General features: G+C 45.1%; 2 protein-coding genes across 2 annotated transcripts in view; both read right to left on the reverse strand.

Annotated features, from left to right (window-relative positions):
• The window catches only part of itgav (integrin, alpha V), a 563,305-nt gene that overhangs the window by 77,610 nt on the left and 469,172 nt on the right, over positions 1-16,523 (reverse strand). The gene's annotated exons all lie outside the window — the stretch shown is intronic.
• LOC133445550 (olfactory receptor 51I2-like) lies at positions 7,431-8,372 on the reverse strand. Its single transcript, XM_061722876.1, has one exon. It carries the CDS (start codon positions 8,370-8,372, stop codon positions 7,431-7,433), a length of 942 nt encoding a protein of 313 aa, XP_061578860.1.

A 16,523-nucleotide genomic window follows, 5' to 3' on the forward strand; every position in this document is an offset into this window, starting at 1 on the left:
GCCCCTCGCCATTGAAACCTATGTATCACGGTCTGCACAAAAAACAACTCTGAATAAACCCAGTATGGGATGGGAAGGCTTGAAAAATTAAGTCAGACACATTTTATGAGTGCAAAGATGTGATAATTACTTTTAATTTAACAGGCAGCTCCAGTCTCATTCAATGCTTAAGACATTGTCACGCAAGTTCCGGCGTCTTGCATCCCAGCCGAGACAGGCACCGTGGAAGTGGATTTGACTTCCAGCCCCTGCAGAGACGAGGACCATATATGGACTTCCTGACCCCTCAGGGGTAGTCTCAAAACTGAAAGATCACACCTGACTGTCTGTCACTTGGCTTGTGTATTCCCTGCCTTTTGCGCCTTGAATTTACGGTATAAAAGTCTTGTCGTCGAGCCACTCTGGGTCGGCATATCAACCAGACACTCGTCTGTGTAGATGTGCTCACCGCTGGCTACTGAATAAAAACTCACTATACCACAAAGCGGACTTCTGAACTGGTTTTGATAAATTCCTCAACATGACCAAGGCAGACTTTGAATCTCAGCTAATCCAAGAACTCTGCAATGTTGCTGCTATTAAGAAGGTATGCACAAGTCCTTACCACCCTAGAGGGAATCCACTTGAAAGGTTTAACCGAACCCTCTTGGGCATGCTTGGAACTTTGACAGAAAAAGAGAAAAATCATTGGGGTGACTTTGTAATGCCACTAACTTATGCTTACAATTGTACCAAGAGTGACATCACAGGGTTTATTCCATATGAGTTAATGTTTGGGCGCGAGCTGAAGCTGCCTGTAGATATTGCATTTGGGCTGCCTGTCCAGGGTAGAAGTGCCAAAAGTTATTGCCAGTATGTGAAACACCTGAAAGGTCGCTGTAGCCAACTCGTGCTACCCGGGGTCAACGGACAGGACAGAGGACACGGGGTTCAGTGAAGAAATTCTTGTTCTTTATTTGGACCCAGACACAGACATGTACCAGCACACTCGGCAGCTCTGTGTCATCCCTGTGAGAACTTTTGCCGCTGTGCAGCTGCTCTTTAAATACCCAGGCAGGGTGGAGAGATTGATTGGGCACAGGTGTGCCCAATCAGCTGGACCAGGCCTGTGCCAACTGTATGCTGCTCCCCCGCAGACCACGCCCAATCCTCCACCCTGCCACAGTCGCCTAGATCAGGGGTTTTCAATTCCAGTCCTCAGGCCCCCCTGTCCTGCATGTTTGAGATGCCACCCTGCTTCAGCACACCGTGATACAAGGAGCTGTGTCATCAACAGAGATGTACAGACCTTGATGACAAGCTAATGAGGACCATTAATTAGAATCATGTGTGTTGATGCAAGGCAACATCTAAAACATGCAGGGCAGGGAGGCCCGAGGACTGGAATTGAAAACCCCTGGCCTAGATGAAAATTACCAGATTGTTGCCAAAAATTCCAAAAAAGTGGCTGAACGCAACAAGTGCAGGTTTGACAAGTCAGTAAGAGAGTCTACCCTTCAGGAAGGTGATCATATGCTTGTCCAAAATCTTTGCTTGAGGAACAAACACAAACTTGCAGACAAATGGGAATCAGCTGTGTACAAAGTCTTGAGTATATAGCAATAACAACAAGCCCTGGTTCACACCGAACCTCAGGAAGCTGCGGCAAGCCAAGGAGGAGGCCTACAGAAGCGGTGATCGAGCCCTGTTCAAGCAGGAACACACTGAGGAGGGAGATCAGAAGAGCAAAGAGGAGCTACGGAGAAAGACTGCAAAATCGCCTCTCTGCCAACCCTGACCCCTCTTCTGTGTGCAGAGGTCTGCAGAACATCACCGGGTTCAGAAGAACAGCTCCACGCCCGGCAGGTAGCCTCAGGCTTGCAAACCAGCTGAACAGTTTTTACTGCAGGTTCGACGATCAGGCCAGAAGCACACCACCATCACCCCCCACCCCCTCAGCTGCACCACCATCACCCCCCACACCTCCCCCAGCTGCCCGCATATTCACACCTCACCACAGCCTCTGTCTGTAACCTTACTATCCAGTTGTGTCCAGTGAGAAAAAGTTACTGTTGAACCGAGAGTCTTCCTCAAGAGTTTTAGAGAAAGCAAGAGTCAGATGATTACGTGACAGTGCTGTGACCTTCAGGGGAATTCATCTATAGCCTAATGTACATCATCTAGCTTATTTTCTTTCTTGGTGTAGTGGGTTTGAATAATTTACTTAGTAGACTAATTCAACATCACATCTTATACTGAGATTCAGAATTTTATGTTTGAATGATATTAAGTCGATGGCGTGCTCATATAAACTCATTTTAACCATTTATTGCAATGTTGGCAACTCTTAGTGAGCAAATTTCCTCTGGAACAGCTGGACGGTGGTGCAATTATTCATATATAATTGCATACTTGTGACAATATGCATTAAAAGCAAGCTGCACAAAAAATATGAATTGAAATATTTATTTTTAGTAATGGCCATTTGAGTATTTATAATGATGCAGGTGTTACCATGTCAAACAGGAAGTTTAAGCTCTGCAAAATCACAGTAAATATAAACAGTGAATATATATATAATCACTATTGTCATGAACAGTAACGGGAGTTCAAAGATGACGACCACGTCGACTCAGTTCGGCGTTAACCAGCCGTTTATTAAACAGAGAACCACGCACACGATACAGATACCAGCTTGTTATGAACGCACACTGATGACGTCATACCGCGACTACGGTAGCCCGTTTGTGCTCATCATCACATCTCCCCCTTAAAGTGGTTAAACTCACAACGTTAACTGAGATGCATATCTTCTAACACAAGCATGGATATTGAGAACATAAAAGCTTTAACTTACTTTAACTTTCTGTGACTAACTGTGACGTTATGATTTCACCGCCTTTAACTCAACAGTAATCACATTTCTTCAGAAATTACTAGAAATAATATGAAATATAAACCCAAATTTAACCATGTAATTTCCATTCATTAATAATCTTTTTTTCCCTCTAAACTGTCAAATTAAACATAATTAAACCAAAAGTTATCCTTTACTCAAATTATCTTTCACACAACTTTTCACCTGAGCTTAATGTGAAGTTGGTTACTTCTCAATCCTAAGTGTCTCTATACCTGAGAGGAACTCTGACCTCACGACCTCTAGATGTCACCTGTACAGCACTATGTGGAGATGAACTCTGCGGGGCCCACTCCACATCTGAGTCTGTCAGTCTCTGGTTAGAGTTCTGGTTCCTGAGGCCAGTACGGACCACAGGTAGAGGGCTTCTGGGCTGCTGCACTGGAGATCCAGGCGGCTGCAGCTGTCGGTCTGGTGGGTCAGCAGACTGTGGAACCGCCTGCAGATGTCTCCGGTTGCGTCGCAGTACTGCTCCGTTGTCTGTCTTCACCATGTAGGATCTTGGCTCCCTGCACCTTTCGATGACTCTCGCTGATGTCCTCCACCCCTTCTCTCCATCCAGCTTCACTCTGACGTCCTGCCCTGGTTGTAGAGCAGGGAGAGGCAGTGCAGAATGATGCCGGTCATGGAAGAACCGGTAAGCGGACTTGGTCTGGATGTCCTTCTGCTGGACTTGATATCGGTCCACAGGTGCAGGTTGTAGCTTGGCCTCCAGCATAGGAAGTGTCGTCCGGATGTGCCTCCCCACCATAAGCGAGGCTGGGCTCACCCCTGTCGCAGCACTAGGGGTCGCCCTGTAGCACATCAGGGCCAGATGTGGATCAGGCTGCTTTAATATGTGTTTTGCAGTCTGAACGGCACGCTCCGCAGCCCCGTTAGCCTGGGGGTAATGGGGGCTAGACGTCGTGTGCACAAACCCATACTCCCGGCTGAAGTCCTGAAACTCAGCAGAGGTAAACTGAGTGCCGTTGTCACTCACCAATTCTAAGGGAATGCCCCACCTCACAAACATGCTCTTGAGCCTGTTGATTACTTGACGGCTCGATGTTGTAGTCAGGTGGGCAATTTCAATGTCCCGAGAATAGTAATCCGTCACGATAAGGTAATCCCCTTTTCCTGACTCACACAAATCAGCAGCAATACGCTGCCAGGGGCCCTCCGGCAGAGGTGTGGTCAGGAGGGGCTCGTGTCTCTGGCTGGGTTTCTGTTCTATGCAGAATTTGCATGTGGAGACTGTTTGTGTGATCTCAGCTCCAATGTGTGGCCACCACACAGACATCTTGGCACGAGCACGGCACCGTGTCAGTCCTTGGTGCCCCTCGTGCAACAGCTTTAATATGTTCACCCTTAGAACAGTAGGAATGACCAGTCGGTCCTGATATAGCACTAGGCCATCAGTCTCTGAGAGTTGCGCTCTCGCAGTGTAAAATCCATGCAGCGATGGTGACAGCGTTGATTTAGGCGGCCACCCCTTACTAATGAAACGCAAGACCTTCTGCAGATCTTCGTCATGCTGCGTGGCTGCGCGGATTTCCCAGAGTTTTTGTGATGAGACAGGTGCATTTGCTACTACAGACTCGACGTACGCCTGTACCTCCTGGTCTGTGCTCTCATCTCTCACGTTGGTCAGCGGGCTCCGGGAGAGCGCGTCGGCGACGACCAGCTGTTTCCCTGGGACGTGTTCTGCTACCACGTGAAACCTTAAAAGCCGCATGAGGAGCCTCTGGCACCTCGGAGGTGCCTTGTCCAGGTCGTAGGTGTTGATAAGCGGCACCAGTGGTTTATGGTCCGTTTGCAGGCGGAAACCATCCATGCCCTGCACGTAACGTGCAAACCGCTCACACGCCCACACGCCTGCCAAACACTCTTTCTCAATCTGAGAATACCTTTTCTCGGCGTCGGACAGCGTGCGGGAACAGAATGCCACTGGTTTTAAGCAGTCTCCATGTTCCTGCAACAGCGCTGCTCCTAAGCCGAAGCTGCTTGCGTCAGCGCTGATGACAGTCTTTCTTTTAGCTTCATAATAAGCAAGAGCTGGGGCTGACACAAGCATGGCTTTAACCGCAGCAAATGCTTGTTCTTGCGCGTCACCCCATGTCCACTCGCTTTCCCTCCTCAACAGGCAGGTGATCGGGTGGAGCTTCGTGGAGAGGTCAGGCAGGAACCTCCCGACGTAGTTGATGAGACCCAGAACCTGACGAAGCTCTTCCACGTTGGTTGGGCTTGGCATGTCGGTGATAGCTCTCACCTTATTCGGGTCTGGTCTCATCCCCTCAGCACTGATTATGTGACCAAAGTATGTCAACTCGGATTTAGCAAAATGGCACTTGGCCTTATTCAGTTTCAAGCCGCTGTCTTTCACAGTCCTCAGAACCCCGTTCAGACGCTTATCATGCTCCTCTTTAGTTGCTCCAAAAACGAGTATGTCGTCCATCACCACGACAACTCCTTCATGACCCTTCAGCAGCGTTGACATTTGTCTTTGGAAGATTTCTGGAGCTGAAGTAATTCCAAACGGCAGCCTTCGGAAGCAGAATCTGCCTATAGGCGTTATAAACGTAGTCAGCTTTTGGCTGCTTGCATCCAGAGGAATCTGCCAGAATCCACACGAAGCGTCCAGGGTGGAAAACACTTTTGCTCCAGCCAGCTGTGGGGCAATATCTTCCAAAGTTGGCAGGATGTAACGTTCTCGCTTCACAGCTTTGTTTAAGCGTTTGAGATCAACGCACACCCTCACTTGGTCTCGGTTCTTTTTTTCCACTGGAACCATCGGGGCGCACCAATCGGTGGGCTCCGTGACCTCCTCGATAATCCCCATGGCAAGCATCCGCTTCAGTTCTGTCTCCACTTTTGACAGGAGAGGAAATGGGATGCGTCGCGGTGCTGTCAGAGTGTAGGGCTCCGCATCTGCTCTCAGTTCAATTTTGACTGGATCACACTTGAGCAGACCGATGTCCCCATACACGTCCGCTAACATCTTTGTGTCAACTCCATTAATGCGTTTGACCAGTCCCATCCTCCTGGCAACAGTCCCTCCTAATAGGTTGTGAGCATACGGGCCTTTTATGACAGTGACCCAGTAGCGATAGTTCTGTCCTTTAAACTGCGTTCTGGCCAGGAATTTGCCAACACACTGCACCTTACCGCCAGGACTGGTCACTAATGGTATCTTCTGCGTTGTGACCAATCTTGGGCTCTGTGCCAGTCTGTTAAAAGCAGTTTGTGACATCACTGTGATGTCAGCCCCTGTGTCAATTTTAAATTTGACAATGCTGTCATTTACAGGCAACTCCACCAGCCACTCGTCCTCTGTGTCTGGCTGCTCGATCACGGCTGTCTTATATTCAGTCACTGCTCCAAGGAAAAACATGTCCCCGTCTCCCTCTGATATTTTATCAGGAGCCAGCGCCACCTCTTTAAGCATTCGCGTTTGACAGGCTACTTCAAAATGTCCCAATTTTGTGCACTTTCTGCACCTCTTGTTCTTTGCTGGGCAGGGCTGTGTTTTCCCATGATGTCTAGCACAGCGAGAGCACGCAACGGTGTTTCTCTGCTCACCTTGCTCCTGCTTCCGCCGCCATTGTCCATCATTGTCGCTCCTTTTAGCGCGAAACTGCTGCCTTCTTTGTCTCACAGCATCCACAGTACAATCCGCACGCAGGCTCACGTTCTGCTGCTTAATTTGTTCACTCTGGCGTGCAATCTGGATAGCTCTTTCGAGCGAGAGTTCAGGTTCGAGCTGCAACTTTTGGGAAACTTCGTTGTCGGATATTCCAATAACAATCCTGTCCCTGATTTGTTCGTCTTTTGTCCCCTTGAACTCACAATATTGTGCCAGCTCATACAGTCCCCGGACAAAAGCTTCAACCGACTCTCCAGGCTTCTGTACCCTCATGTGGAAGCACGCCCTGTCATGAATGACGTTCCTCTTGGGCACAAAATGCTCGCTGAATTTCTCCATTACCGTCGTATAATCGAGCTCTGGAGGGGGCTCGTCTTCGTCCTCTCCGACGTTGTCGTACACAAAAGAGTCATAAATAGCCTCCGCCTCCCTTCCCAAGGCGTAGAGAAGCGTGTTCACCTGCACTTCCCCGCTGTCTCTATCCAGCTTCGACGCCACTCGGAAGCGGTCGAAGCGGCGGCGCCACATCGGCCATTCAGCCGGCCGGGTGAAGTCAAAAGGCTCTGGCGGTCCGAACTTTGCCATATCTCACAGCGTAGGCTTCCTGTCGGCCACTTCTGACACCATGTCATGAACAGTAACGGGAGTTCAAAGATGACGACCACGTCGACTCAGTTCGGCATTAACCAGCCGTTTATTAAACAGAGAACCACGCACACGATACAGATACCAGCTTGTTATGAACGCACACTGATGACGTCATACCGCGACTACGGTAGCCCGTTTGTGCTCATCATCACAACTATTAAAACAGGATTAATATATTATAGAAACAAATGAAAGGAATTAAGGATGGTAAAACCGTTTCAAAAATATCCCTGTACAAGGCATGCAGTTAATTATCTCTATTATCTATCTTTTAACTCTTTTGATCACCCGAAGGTATCCAAAGATCTTAGTTTTAATCTGAGGCAGTTTGAGTCCATAAACGAGAGGGTTAATGATGGGGGGAATGATCAGAAACTCCAGAGATAAAACAACAATGACAAAGGGATTAATTTCATCATCTCTCAAACGATTCAGTAACAGCTCGCCAACAAAAGACAAAGAATAGTTCACAAAAGTCACAATGTGGGGCAGGCATGTTTGCAAAGCCTTCTTCCTGATGTCTCTTGAGCTTCTTCTGGAAACAGACAGAATACGTAAGTAGGTGTAGAGGACAAATATCAGGGGGAGAAAGATGGTTGCAACAACGGCTATCAGTCCTACTATGTTGTTTACAGTTGTGTCCACGCAGGAGAGCTGAACCACAGGCCAGTTAGTGCAGAAAAGCCTGTGTAATTTATTACCACACAAAGGCAAACGAATGGTGAGGGAAATGCAGAAGCAACATACACATGCTGGGTAGAGCTCTGCCAAAACTACGAGACGTAGCACCATCCTAAATGTCATCTTACTGCGATAGTGTAAAGGCTGACATATGGCTACAAATCTGTCATAGGCCATAATGCAGAGAATCGTAATTTCACATAATGCATACATGTATAAAACAAACACCTGGATGAAACAAGATAAATGTGATATCAGATGAGTCTCAGACAGAATGTCTATCAGAAACCTAGGGAAGAAGCCGGCCGAGCCGTACAGAGAGTTAAAAGACAGGCAGGAGATGAAGACATACATGGGCTCATGCAGGGATTTCTCCAGACAGACTGTCACAATAATGACAACATTAGCACAGATTATTGTCATGTAAAGCAGCAGGGACAGAGTGAAGAAAAGATATCTAACATTCCCAAAATCTGCAAATAATGCCAAGTGAAAGTAAAAATGTATGCTGCTGTTGCTCCTCATGGTTGCTCAACATCAGCTGGAAGACGAGTCAGAGATGGAGAAATAAGAGGGGATGTAGAATTAAAAACATCACCTGAGTGAAATTACTTATTCTGTCTCTCTAAACATGGCCCAGCTGTAAGCCATCATCTATTAAAGTCAAAAGAAACAACATGTGCACTCAAGCAATCAGTTAGACATGGCACGTACAGTATATATTCAATCCAACATTTTGATATCCATACTGCGTCAATGTAAAATCAATAACTTAATCTGGGATTGGGGAGCTGATTGTAATACAGGTTCAGCTAAAATCTCACCAGTTCATTATCCTGTAGTTACATTTACAGTTTCATTCAAAGTCAGTCACAAAACTTTCACAGTGTGTATCAATTTTTTCAAAGTTCTAAAAATAAGACACCGTCCCCACCTCTGATCCAGACAACAGGAGAAGCGGAGCTTTTAACTGTGATATGCTGTTGAACTGAGACCTGTCACATGTACAAAACGGTCCAGAGGGAAATAATGTACATACTCTGATTACATTATTCCCTTCTTTACTTTTAAAGTAAATAACGTTCAAAAATTAAAATGATAGAAAAAACTATAAAATATGGAACGTATATTGAAGAGGCAAAAATACATCATTAACTAACCAAAATGCTCCAGAAGAAGCAAATTAAGCCTAAATAAATAAGCCATTCTCTTTGAGATAATATTTTTACAAAACAACATACAGAGTGGGTTGACAACATAAAAAGGAACCATAAAAAGTTTTTCTTTATTTGAAGGTTTAAAATATTGCATATTTCACCTTTATCTTCAGTATTCAATTTGTTAAATACAGAATGATATTGACAGTGTTGGACATTTTCCTTTTAAAAAAGTAATTAGTTATAATTATAAATTACTTCTCCCTAAAAGTAATTGAGTTAGTAACTAAATGTCCTCATTGTAAGATTAATTAGTTACTCAGCAAAGTAACTGATGTTTTTTTCATGTCCTATATGCTATTACGTTTTATAACATCTTTAACGTCAAAGATGTTTATATTAACTGATTGAAATATACTACTAATAGACACTATATACAGTATTTTACAACGTTTGGTATTTATTTGAACTAAATACAGTAGAGTGCAGCCTGGCATATGATATGCATAAAAACAAAAATGTATCAAAAATAGATATTGAAAATAAAATTCAAATGCAAAATTAAGAAACACGTGCAAACTTGGGTAAAAAGAAACGAATGAAAATTTGGACTTTATGTAGTGCAATTCTCTGTACCTGCATACGACTAAAAATAAATAATATTCAGTTATTCACACACTTGGCAACAAGTGCAAAACTAAGGGTGCTTTCACACCTGTCCCGTTTGGAGCAGTTGTTCCGAAACAGGGAGTATTCTGCCCTCCAGGCATTTTTGTTGTATATATTGGCAAGTAGCACCCTTTAATGCCTTTTATTTGTTGCATGCTTTTATTTTGACAACCACCTGTATATGGGAAGTAGGAGAAACAGGAAGTAGGCAGAGAAAAGCACATGTTGAGCAAAGCAGATCAGGAAAGTTCTTCTGTCGACATCCAGCTGCGTGGAGGTGCTGTTGAAAGCATTGTCTGAGTTATTTAAGTTGACATGCATTTTGTTCAGGAGTATTTTCATGACTTTGTGAAAGAAAAGTATGTTTTATTTCCATTTTAGTGTGTGACTGATGTTATTTTATTTGGTCAGTGTAACTTTCAGCCAGTTTGTAAGCTAATTTGGATTACCTTTTATTCATTATCTCTTGTTTGTTTGTAATGTAAAGCTTAAAATACCTGTGTACTTTGTTTTTCTTTACTGATTTTAACAATGTGGCAAACAGTGATTTGACTTTTTCTTATGTTACAGTTTCACTCCAATTTTGCATCTGCATGCCTCTTGAGTCTACATTAAATTCCGGAGCTGAAGGCTATATCCTGACTCCATGTAAATGGAGTTTGGCTTGCTGTCTACTTTTAGTCATCACACTTAAAGGAGGACAGTATAGGGAGCGTTTCCCCCTAAAGATCGGTTCGTTTGGTATATGTGAACACAGCAATCGCGCTCAGATGCGGGACAAAACAAGCAAGCCGAGATCCTAGGAGAGGTTGTCTCAGCCCGATTCCATTCGAGACCTGGAGCGGTTCGTTTGCAGTGAGAACATAATCGACACAGCACACAGAAACAAACTAGCCACACTCGCTTACGATGCTCCATAGTTGTTGTTTTTCCCGGTGTATTGAAGAGGAAACTCCTTCCGCGTTCATTTCTGACCAATGAGAGAACAGTTGGTTCGCGCATGGCATAACAGCTTTGAACCGCTACAGACGGTTGCCTTGTGAACACAAAAGCCACAAACGAAAAACGAAACAACTGTGTGGATTTAGCCCCTGAATCGGAACAAAACAAACGGGCCACGTCACGATGGCTGCGCATGCTTTTCAAAACTACGGGGGGAGGTTTCTCCACCCAGTGGTGACTGAAAGTCTCGGAGGCCTGATGGTCGGAGTACTAACTTGTCCGTGTGGTTTAGTAAGAAGGAAAGGAAAACGGTCACAATATAATACACATGTGTTGGAATTATTGTAGTAAGTTATCATGCTCGCTATTAACAGAACGTATAATAATTTGCTTACGCCTGTGACACACTGATAAAACAATGCTGTGTTAAGTGATTAAAAAGTGCTGCACAAGAAGTTTCCTGATTATCAGCATAAAGCAGAAATCTGCAGAGAAGAGGAAACTTCTTGTTGCTAACAAACAAGAAAAATCTATACCTTTCCACTGACTGCAACCACACCCTTTCCCCCTCCCTTTAGGGGCGCAGTCAGCTCATGTAAACTAGGGCACACAGAGTGAATAAAAGCAGGGGAGCAGCAGAGACGTTGGAGTATGTTGGAGATGAACCGTTTCGGTAGTGAGACAACACGTTACACAAACGTAATGACCGTCGGTCTGCATTAGAGACTGCCGGCGCATCACACCATAATAAGCAGACAAACAACAGCAACTATCAACAATCAGCAACAAACAACGCTAACCGCTTTAACTTACTCTGCCCAGACACAAGCCTCTTATTTTGACATGCCCTGGAGGTTGTCGGCGGCGTCCTGGGATTTTTGGAAGTCTTGTTTCTGGTCCTGGTCCACAGGTTACTGATTCAACGCTCCCACTGGTGGTTCAGTGTGAGCGGTTCCCATTCCCTCTCTCTTTCTGCCTCTCGGAGACAAACGATGAAGCGCCGCTGGCAGCCGGGTGGTCCCCCGTCCTGGTCGTCCTAGACTGATCACATCGTCTCGGTACGCACGGTCCCTGTCCTCCTTGTCGGAACATTTGCGGGTAAATCTGTTTTAACGCGGGTGGGCGAGTGGGCTTTCACGAGCACAGCTGGTGGGATGCTCCTCGGCTGATGCTGGTCACGCTGATCGGAGATGAGGTAGTCCTTACGAAAAGTAACAGTAGACGTTTCTCTTGCAATGACGAAACTTGGAGAGAGTAATCGGCGAGAGCGAGATTTGGGAAGCAGACCAGCGTTCCTTGGTGAACAGCTGGTTTGTTACACTCCGCAGCGGGTCCTGGTGAAGAGTGGCTCTTTTCCTCGGCTCTCCTCGTCTCCGAGCATGTAGTATTTGTAGCTCATGGAGAGCTCCGTGGAAGAACTTGGAAGAAAAGAGGCCTGGAAGAAAAGAGACCTGGAGGAAAAGAGAATAAGGTTCGGGAAGCCACTGCTATTTAACCACCAGCGGGGACGCGCCTCACATCAGCAGCGCCTGCGGACCCATTCAATGTCCCTATTGTACGCGCGTGACCTCAATCCCCCTTTTGACACCTCTATGTGTCATAGGCTGCAAAGCCCGCTGGACTTTGGAGTCATCCCTTAATTCCTTTGTTTCAAAACCACTTGGTCAGCTGTAATAAAATCGAGGCTGGTCTCAGAGTGAGGCGTCAGAGTTGGGCCTTAAAGTTGAAAATAAGGCTTCCCATGTTCACATAGGATTGTGGCCCAACATCAGTCACTGTTGTGATTTTGTGTGCTATCACATATGTTGAGTGTATATTGTCAAGCCCAACTGCAATGCCGTCATAACTATGATGGCCCTTAAACCATCTGCAAGCAAGAGCTGCTTTCTCTCTTTCCATGTTATTGGGATTGATCCAATGTGCTGCCACACTCATTAAACTTCTATTGTGGGAAGTCAAGGTTGAAATGTACTCCAATTCCTCAAATGACGTTTTAAGCTCAATATTCATTTATTTGTATTCATTGTCTATGAATTTAACAAAAGTGTTTCGACATTGGTCAACCCCCCCTCCTCCTCCACGTACTGGTATTTTAGCAAGGATAGCTCTGAATGACTTGGACTGCACAGTGGACAGGGGTAGCATGTTTTCAACAACATAGGCCTACCTGGCAATCAATGTGTTCAGCTCGGCCTTGGTCACCTGTTGCTGACCTGAAAAATCGAGCTTTGCTTGTTTAAACAGTGGCTCCGTCTCCTTCCAGGCTGCATTTGGGCTTGGGGTTGGGTTAGCAGTAGCAGCAACCATTGGCTTGTTAGCATGTGCTGATGTGAGGGGCTTCATAAGGTTTGAGTTGCTTGAGGCAGACATGGATAATATCTTTCTTCGTGGGCATAGCGTGCATATAACATAAACATTTTTTCCTTTAACTTCGAGGAGCGAGTACCGGTACTTCCAACCTGAGAATGCTACCTTTGAACTTGCCTGGCTCGTTGCCATTGTTGTTGTCTCTTCGTGTTTGGTAGTCAGAGTGTGCAGTGAGACAGCGTGAGCACGGCATGATCCGTGCAACCAGCCAAGCATCATCGCATTTGCAACGGTGTCATCACTTACCCAAACCTGACACTGCACTTCATTCAACCAAATTGTAGTAACGCCTCACTTCACATTTTCAGTAACGGTAAGGGCGTTGCAATGATGGGAAAAGTAATTAATTAGATTACTAGTTACTGAAAATAGTAATGCCATTAGTAACGCCGTTATACTCTTATTACCGACACTGGATATTGGACTAAGGGACTTGAGAGTGCTCATCCACAATATTCAAACATGTCTGCAGTTAGCTGGCTGGGCAGGTTTCTGTAGACACCCCCTCAGCACCATTTCATCATGTCTGTAGTAACCCGTAAACACGAGGACACAAAAGACTGTATAAAACAATGGACGAAGCATTTGGTCACGTGACTTACTGGTTTCTGAAGAGTTGTTTTGAAGTCCATTTTTCTCCATACATAGGCCTATGCCATTTTGCTCAAGAAGAAGACAGGAACACGCTCATCACATGTCAATCAAGGTTAGCTTTAGCTCCTTCTGCCAAACCCCACGAAATACCAGCAGAGCTGCCCATATACACTGTGTTTAGCTGATGCTAGGTTTATACAAATGGGTGGCTTCTTTGCTAAGCATGGTAGCATGACAAGTATGGAAGTGATGATGACTAATGATTGGCTGAGCTGACTGCCAATCAAAAATATTAGAAATACATGTATTGCTTGATGTAAACTCTCCAGGTGTACAAAAAAATTCACCTGCCTCAGAGTTGTCATGGGCATGAAATCAGAAAATTGAGACCAAAACGTTTTGTAAATGTTAATTACTGCTCTAAAGTTGGACATTTTAACATGAGAGTCAATGGAGACTGACTCGCTTTTGCAGCCAGCCTCTAATGGTCAATCGAGAATCTCCAACAAATCTCAGTTCTGCATGATCCAGACATTAGATGGTTGACCCTTGGAGGACACCTGTTTGAGCTACATTGCATCAGCCCGAGGGAGTTGTGCATACAATGCAGGAACAGCACCCCTATAAGTAAGTGTAATATTCCTAAATCTAGTCAAATTATCTTATATTAAGCAAAAATAACTCCAATGGGGTAAGACAGCTCTTTTAATTTCTTAGAAATTTTTTTGGTACAAAAAAATTCACCCCCCTTCAGAGTTGTCATGGGTGTGAAATCAAACGATTGAGACAAAAAGGTTTTTTTAACCAGTTTAGAACATTAGAGTCAATGGAGATTGACTTGCTTTTGCAGCCAGTCGGGGAACTGCAATGAATATTCAGAATGAGCCTTAAAGGGGACCTATTATGAAAAACAAGTTTTTTCTTGTTTTAACATATATAAAGTGGTCTCCCCTCACCCTGCCAACACAGGGAAGATGTAATCCCATGAAATTCTGCAACGTCTGTTCCCCCCGCCTTGCTGAATCTTCCAGTGTCATGTGGTTTCTACGGGCCGTTCAGATTTGTGCATTTTCGTTACGTCACCAAAATGCAAACCACGCCCTCGGTCTCCTCCGCTGCTGAAACCACACCCACAACCAACTCAGCCGGCCGGAGCTTCAGCCATTTTTTAGAAGCGGTGACTGTTTGAGCCGGCAACTGCACACGGGTCAGCGGTAAGTGACGTTATTTTTTAATGTTATTTATATTTGTCTATGAGTATGATCTTTGCATGGGCTAAGTATTTAGCTCAGCTCCGGAGAACCGGAGGCCACACACCGGACCGGTGAGGAGCCCCGGGCCCCTGTGGCTCCAGTGTTAGGTAACACCGGAGCTCTATTAGTACCATAATACATTTTTCTTCTATTTATGGTTTCAGATCTTCCAAGCACCTGAAGCTGTTCAGACACCTCCAGAAGATGCACGGTCCTTCATTGAGCCAGCAATAGTGCATAAATGTTATTTATATACAACTTATGTTTTATTTTTTAACAATAAAGTTGCCATTTGTGAAAATTCAGTGTTGTGATTTCTTTACAGTTAACATGATTCATTTGTCTTGAGGAATTGGAGTAAAGAACTGTGGTGTACCTGTTTAGAATTCAATTAAATCTTCCTGTGTGAATTAGTGTGAAGACTAGGTGACTAAAGGCTGATTTATGGTTCCGCGTTACACCAACGCAGAGCCTACGGCGTAGGGTACGCGTCAATTTAACGCAGAACCGTAAATCAGGCTTTAAGATCCGTTTACAGCGTGTAACTGAATGAGAGCGTCCGACTATCGCGTCGAGCTGCGTGACATCGGATGCTCTCTGTCCACACTGAAACTGTTAAACTCGCGGCCAGTTAAGACAGTCCAATACAAAAAAATAAAGCAATGGAATTTATTTTGTCGCAGAAGCTCCCTGGCATGGGACATTACGCAGCCAGCTGTTCTGCCCGGAGAGGCTTGTTCCCTCCCCTGCTACACGTCATTCAAGCAGCCAATCAGCACAGAGCTTCATTATCATGGCCTCCCCTCCCCTACAATGAAGCACAGAAAAAGGGGTTAGAACCGGTAAAACTAGAGACATGGCCCACAGGCTTAAAGCAGCACAACGTAACTTTCAGCTTTTCTGAGTTTGGCGGCATCTTTTGGACAAAAGCGGTAGTGTTTTACCAGAAAGAACACTACGCTTCCCATGAGCACCAGCGCATACTGCCGGAAAGATCCTGTCCCGTCGCGTGCATTTGTTTTGATAGCGAATGAAGACGGGACGGACTTTTCTGTTTCACCAAGTGAACAGACGGAACGCAAAAAAAAGATGTTAAACTGCTGGAAAGGAACTGGAATTTACCGGGATACCTTAAACAAGGAAACCAGGGAGCGGTATATGGAGAAAATAATGATTATTAACGGTTTGGATCCATATGAAATCCCCTATCAAAGAGTGGAGCTCCTCGTCGGAGCTGCACTCTTTAGAAAGGATTTACTGCCGCGGTTCTGCAGAACCACCGTCTCCGGCTACCTTGTTTAGGAGTGTTTGGCAGCTGCTTTGGTAAATGTTTGACTCGCCATGTGTTTCAATAAATTTGTATAATAGTACAACATACAGTACATGTTTTGTATCCCTCTTAGTTCTCTTTTTCCTTTTTTTTTGACTGCTATATTATGTTGAAGAGGCTCCGAGGCGTGAGCAATATTTTTGTTTTCCTCGTGAGATTATTTTTTTCCTCTGCAGCTACAAATAAGAGTTAATATTTTTTCCTCAACAAACTAGTTTTATCCTAAGATTGGGGTTAAATGCACCACAGAGAGCTGGCCAGCAACTGCGTTTAGCTGGCGAAGTGGGGAATAAAACCTGTGTTTTGATCCGACCCGGTCTGTGTGAGTGTTTGTGATACTGTGTGGAAGGTGTTTGGTCGTTAC

The sequence above is a fragment of the Cololabis saira genome, chromosome 6, assembly GCF_033807715.1.
Source record: "Cololabis saira isolate AMF1-May2022 chromosome 6, fColSai1.1, whole genome shotgun sequence".
Taxonomy (NCBI): domain Eukaryota; kingdom Metazoa; phylum Chordata; class Actinopteri; order Beloniformes; family Belonidae; genus Cololabis; species Cololabis saira.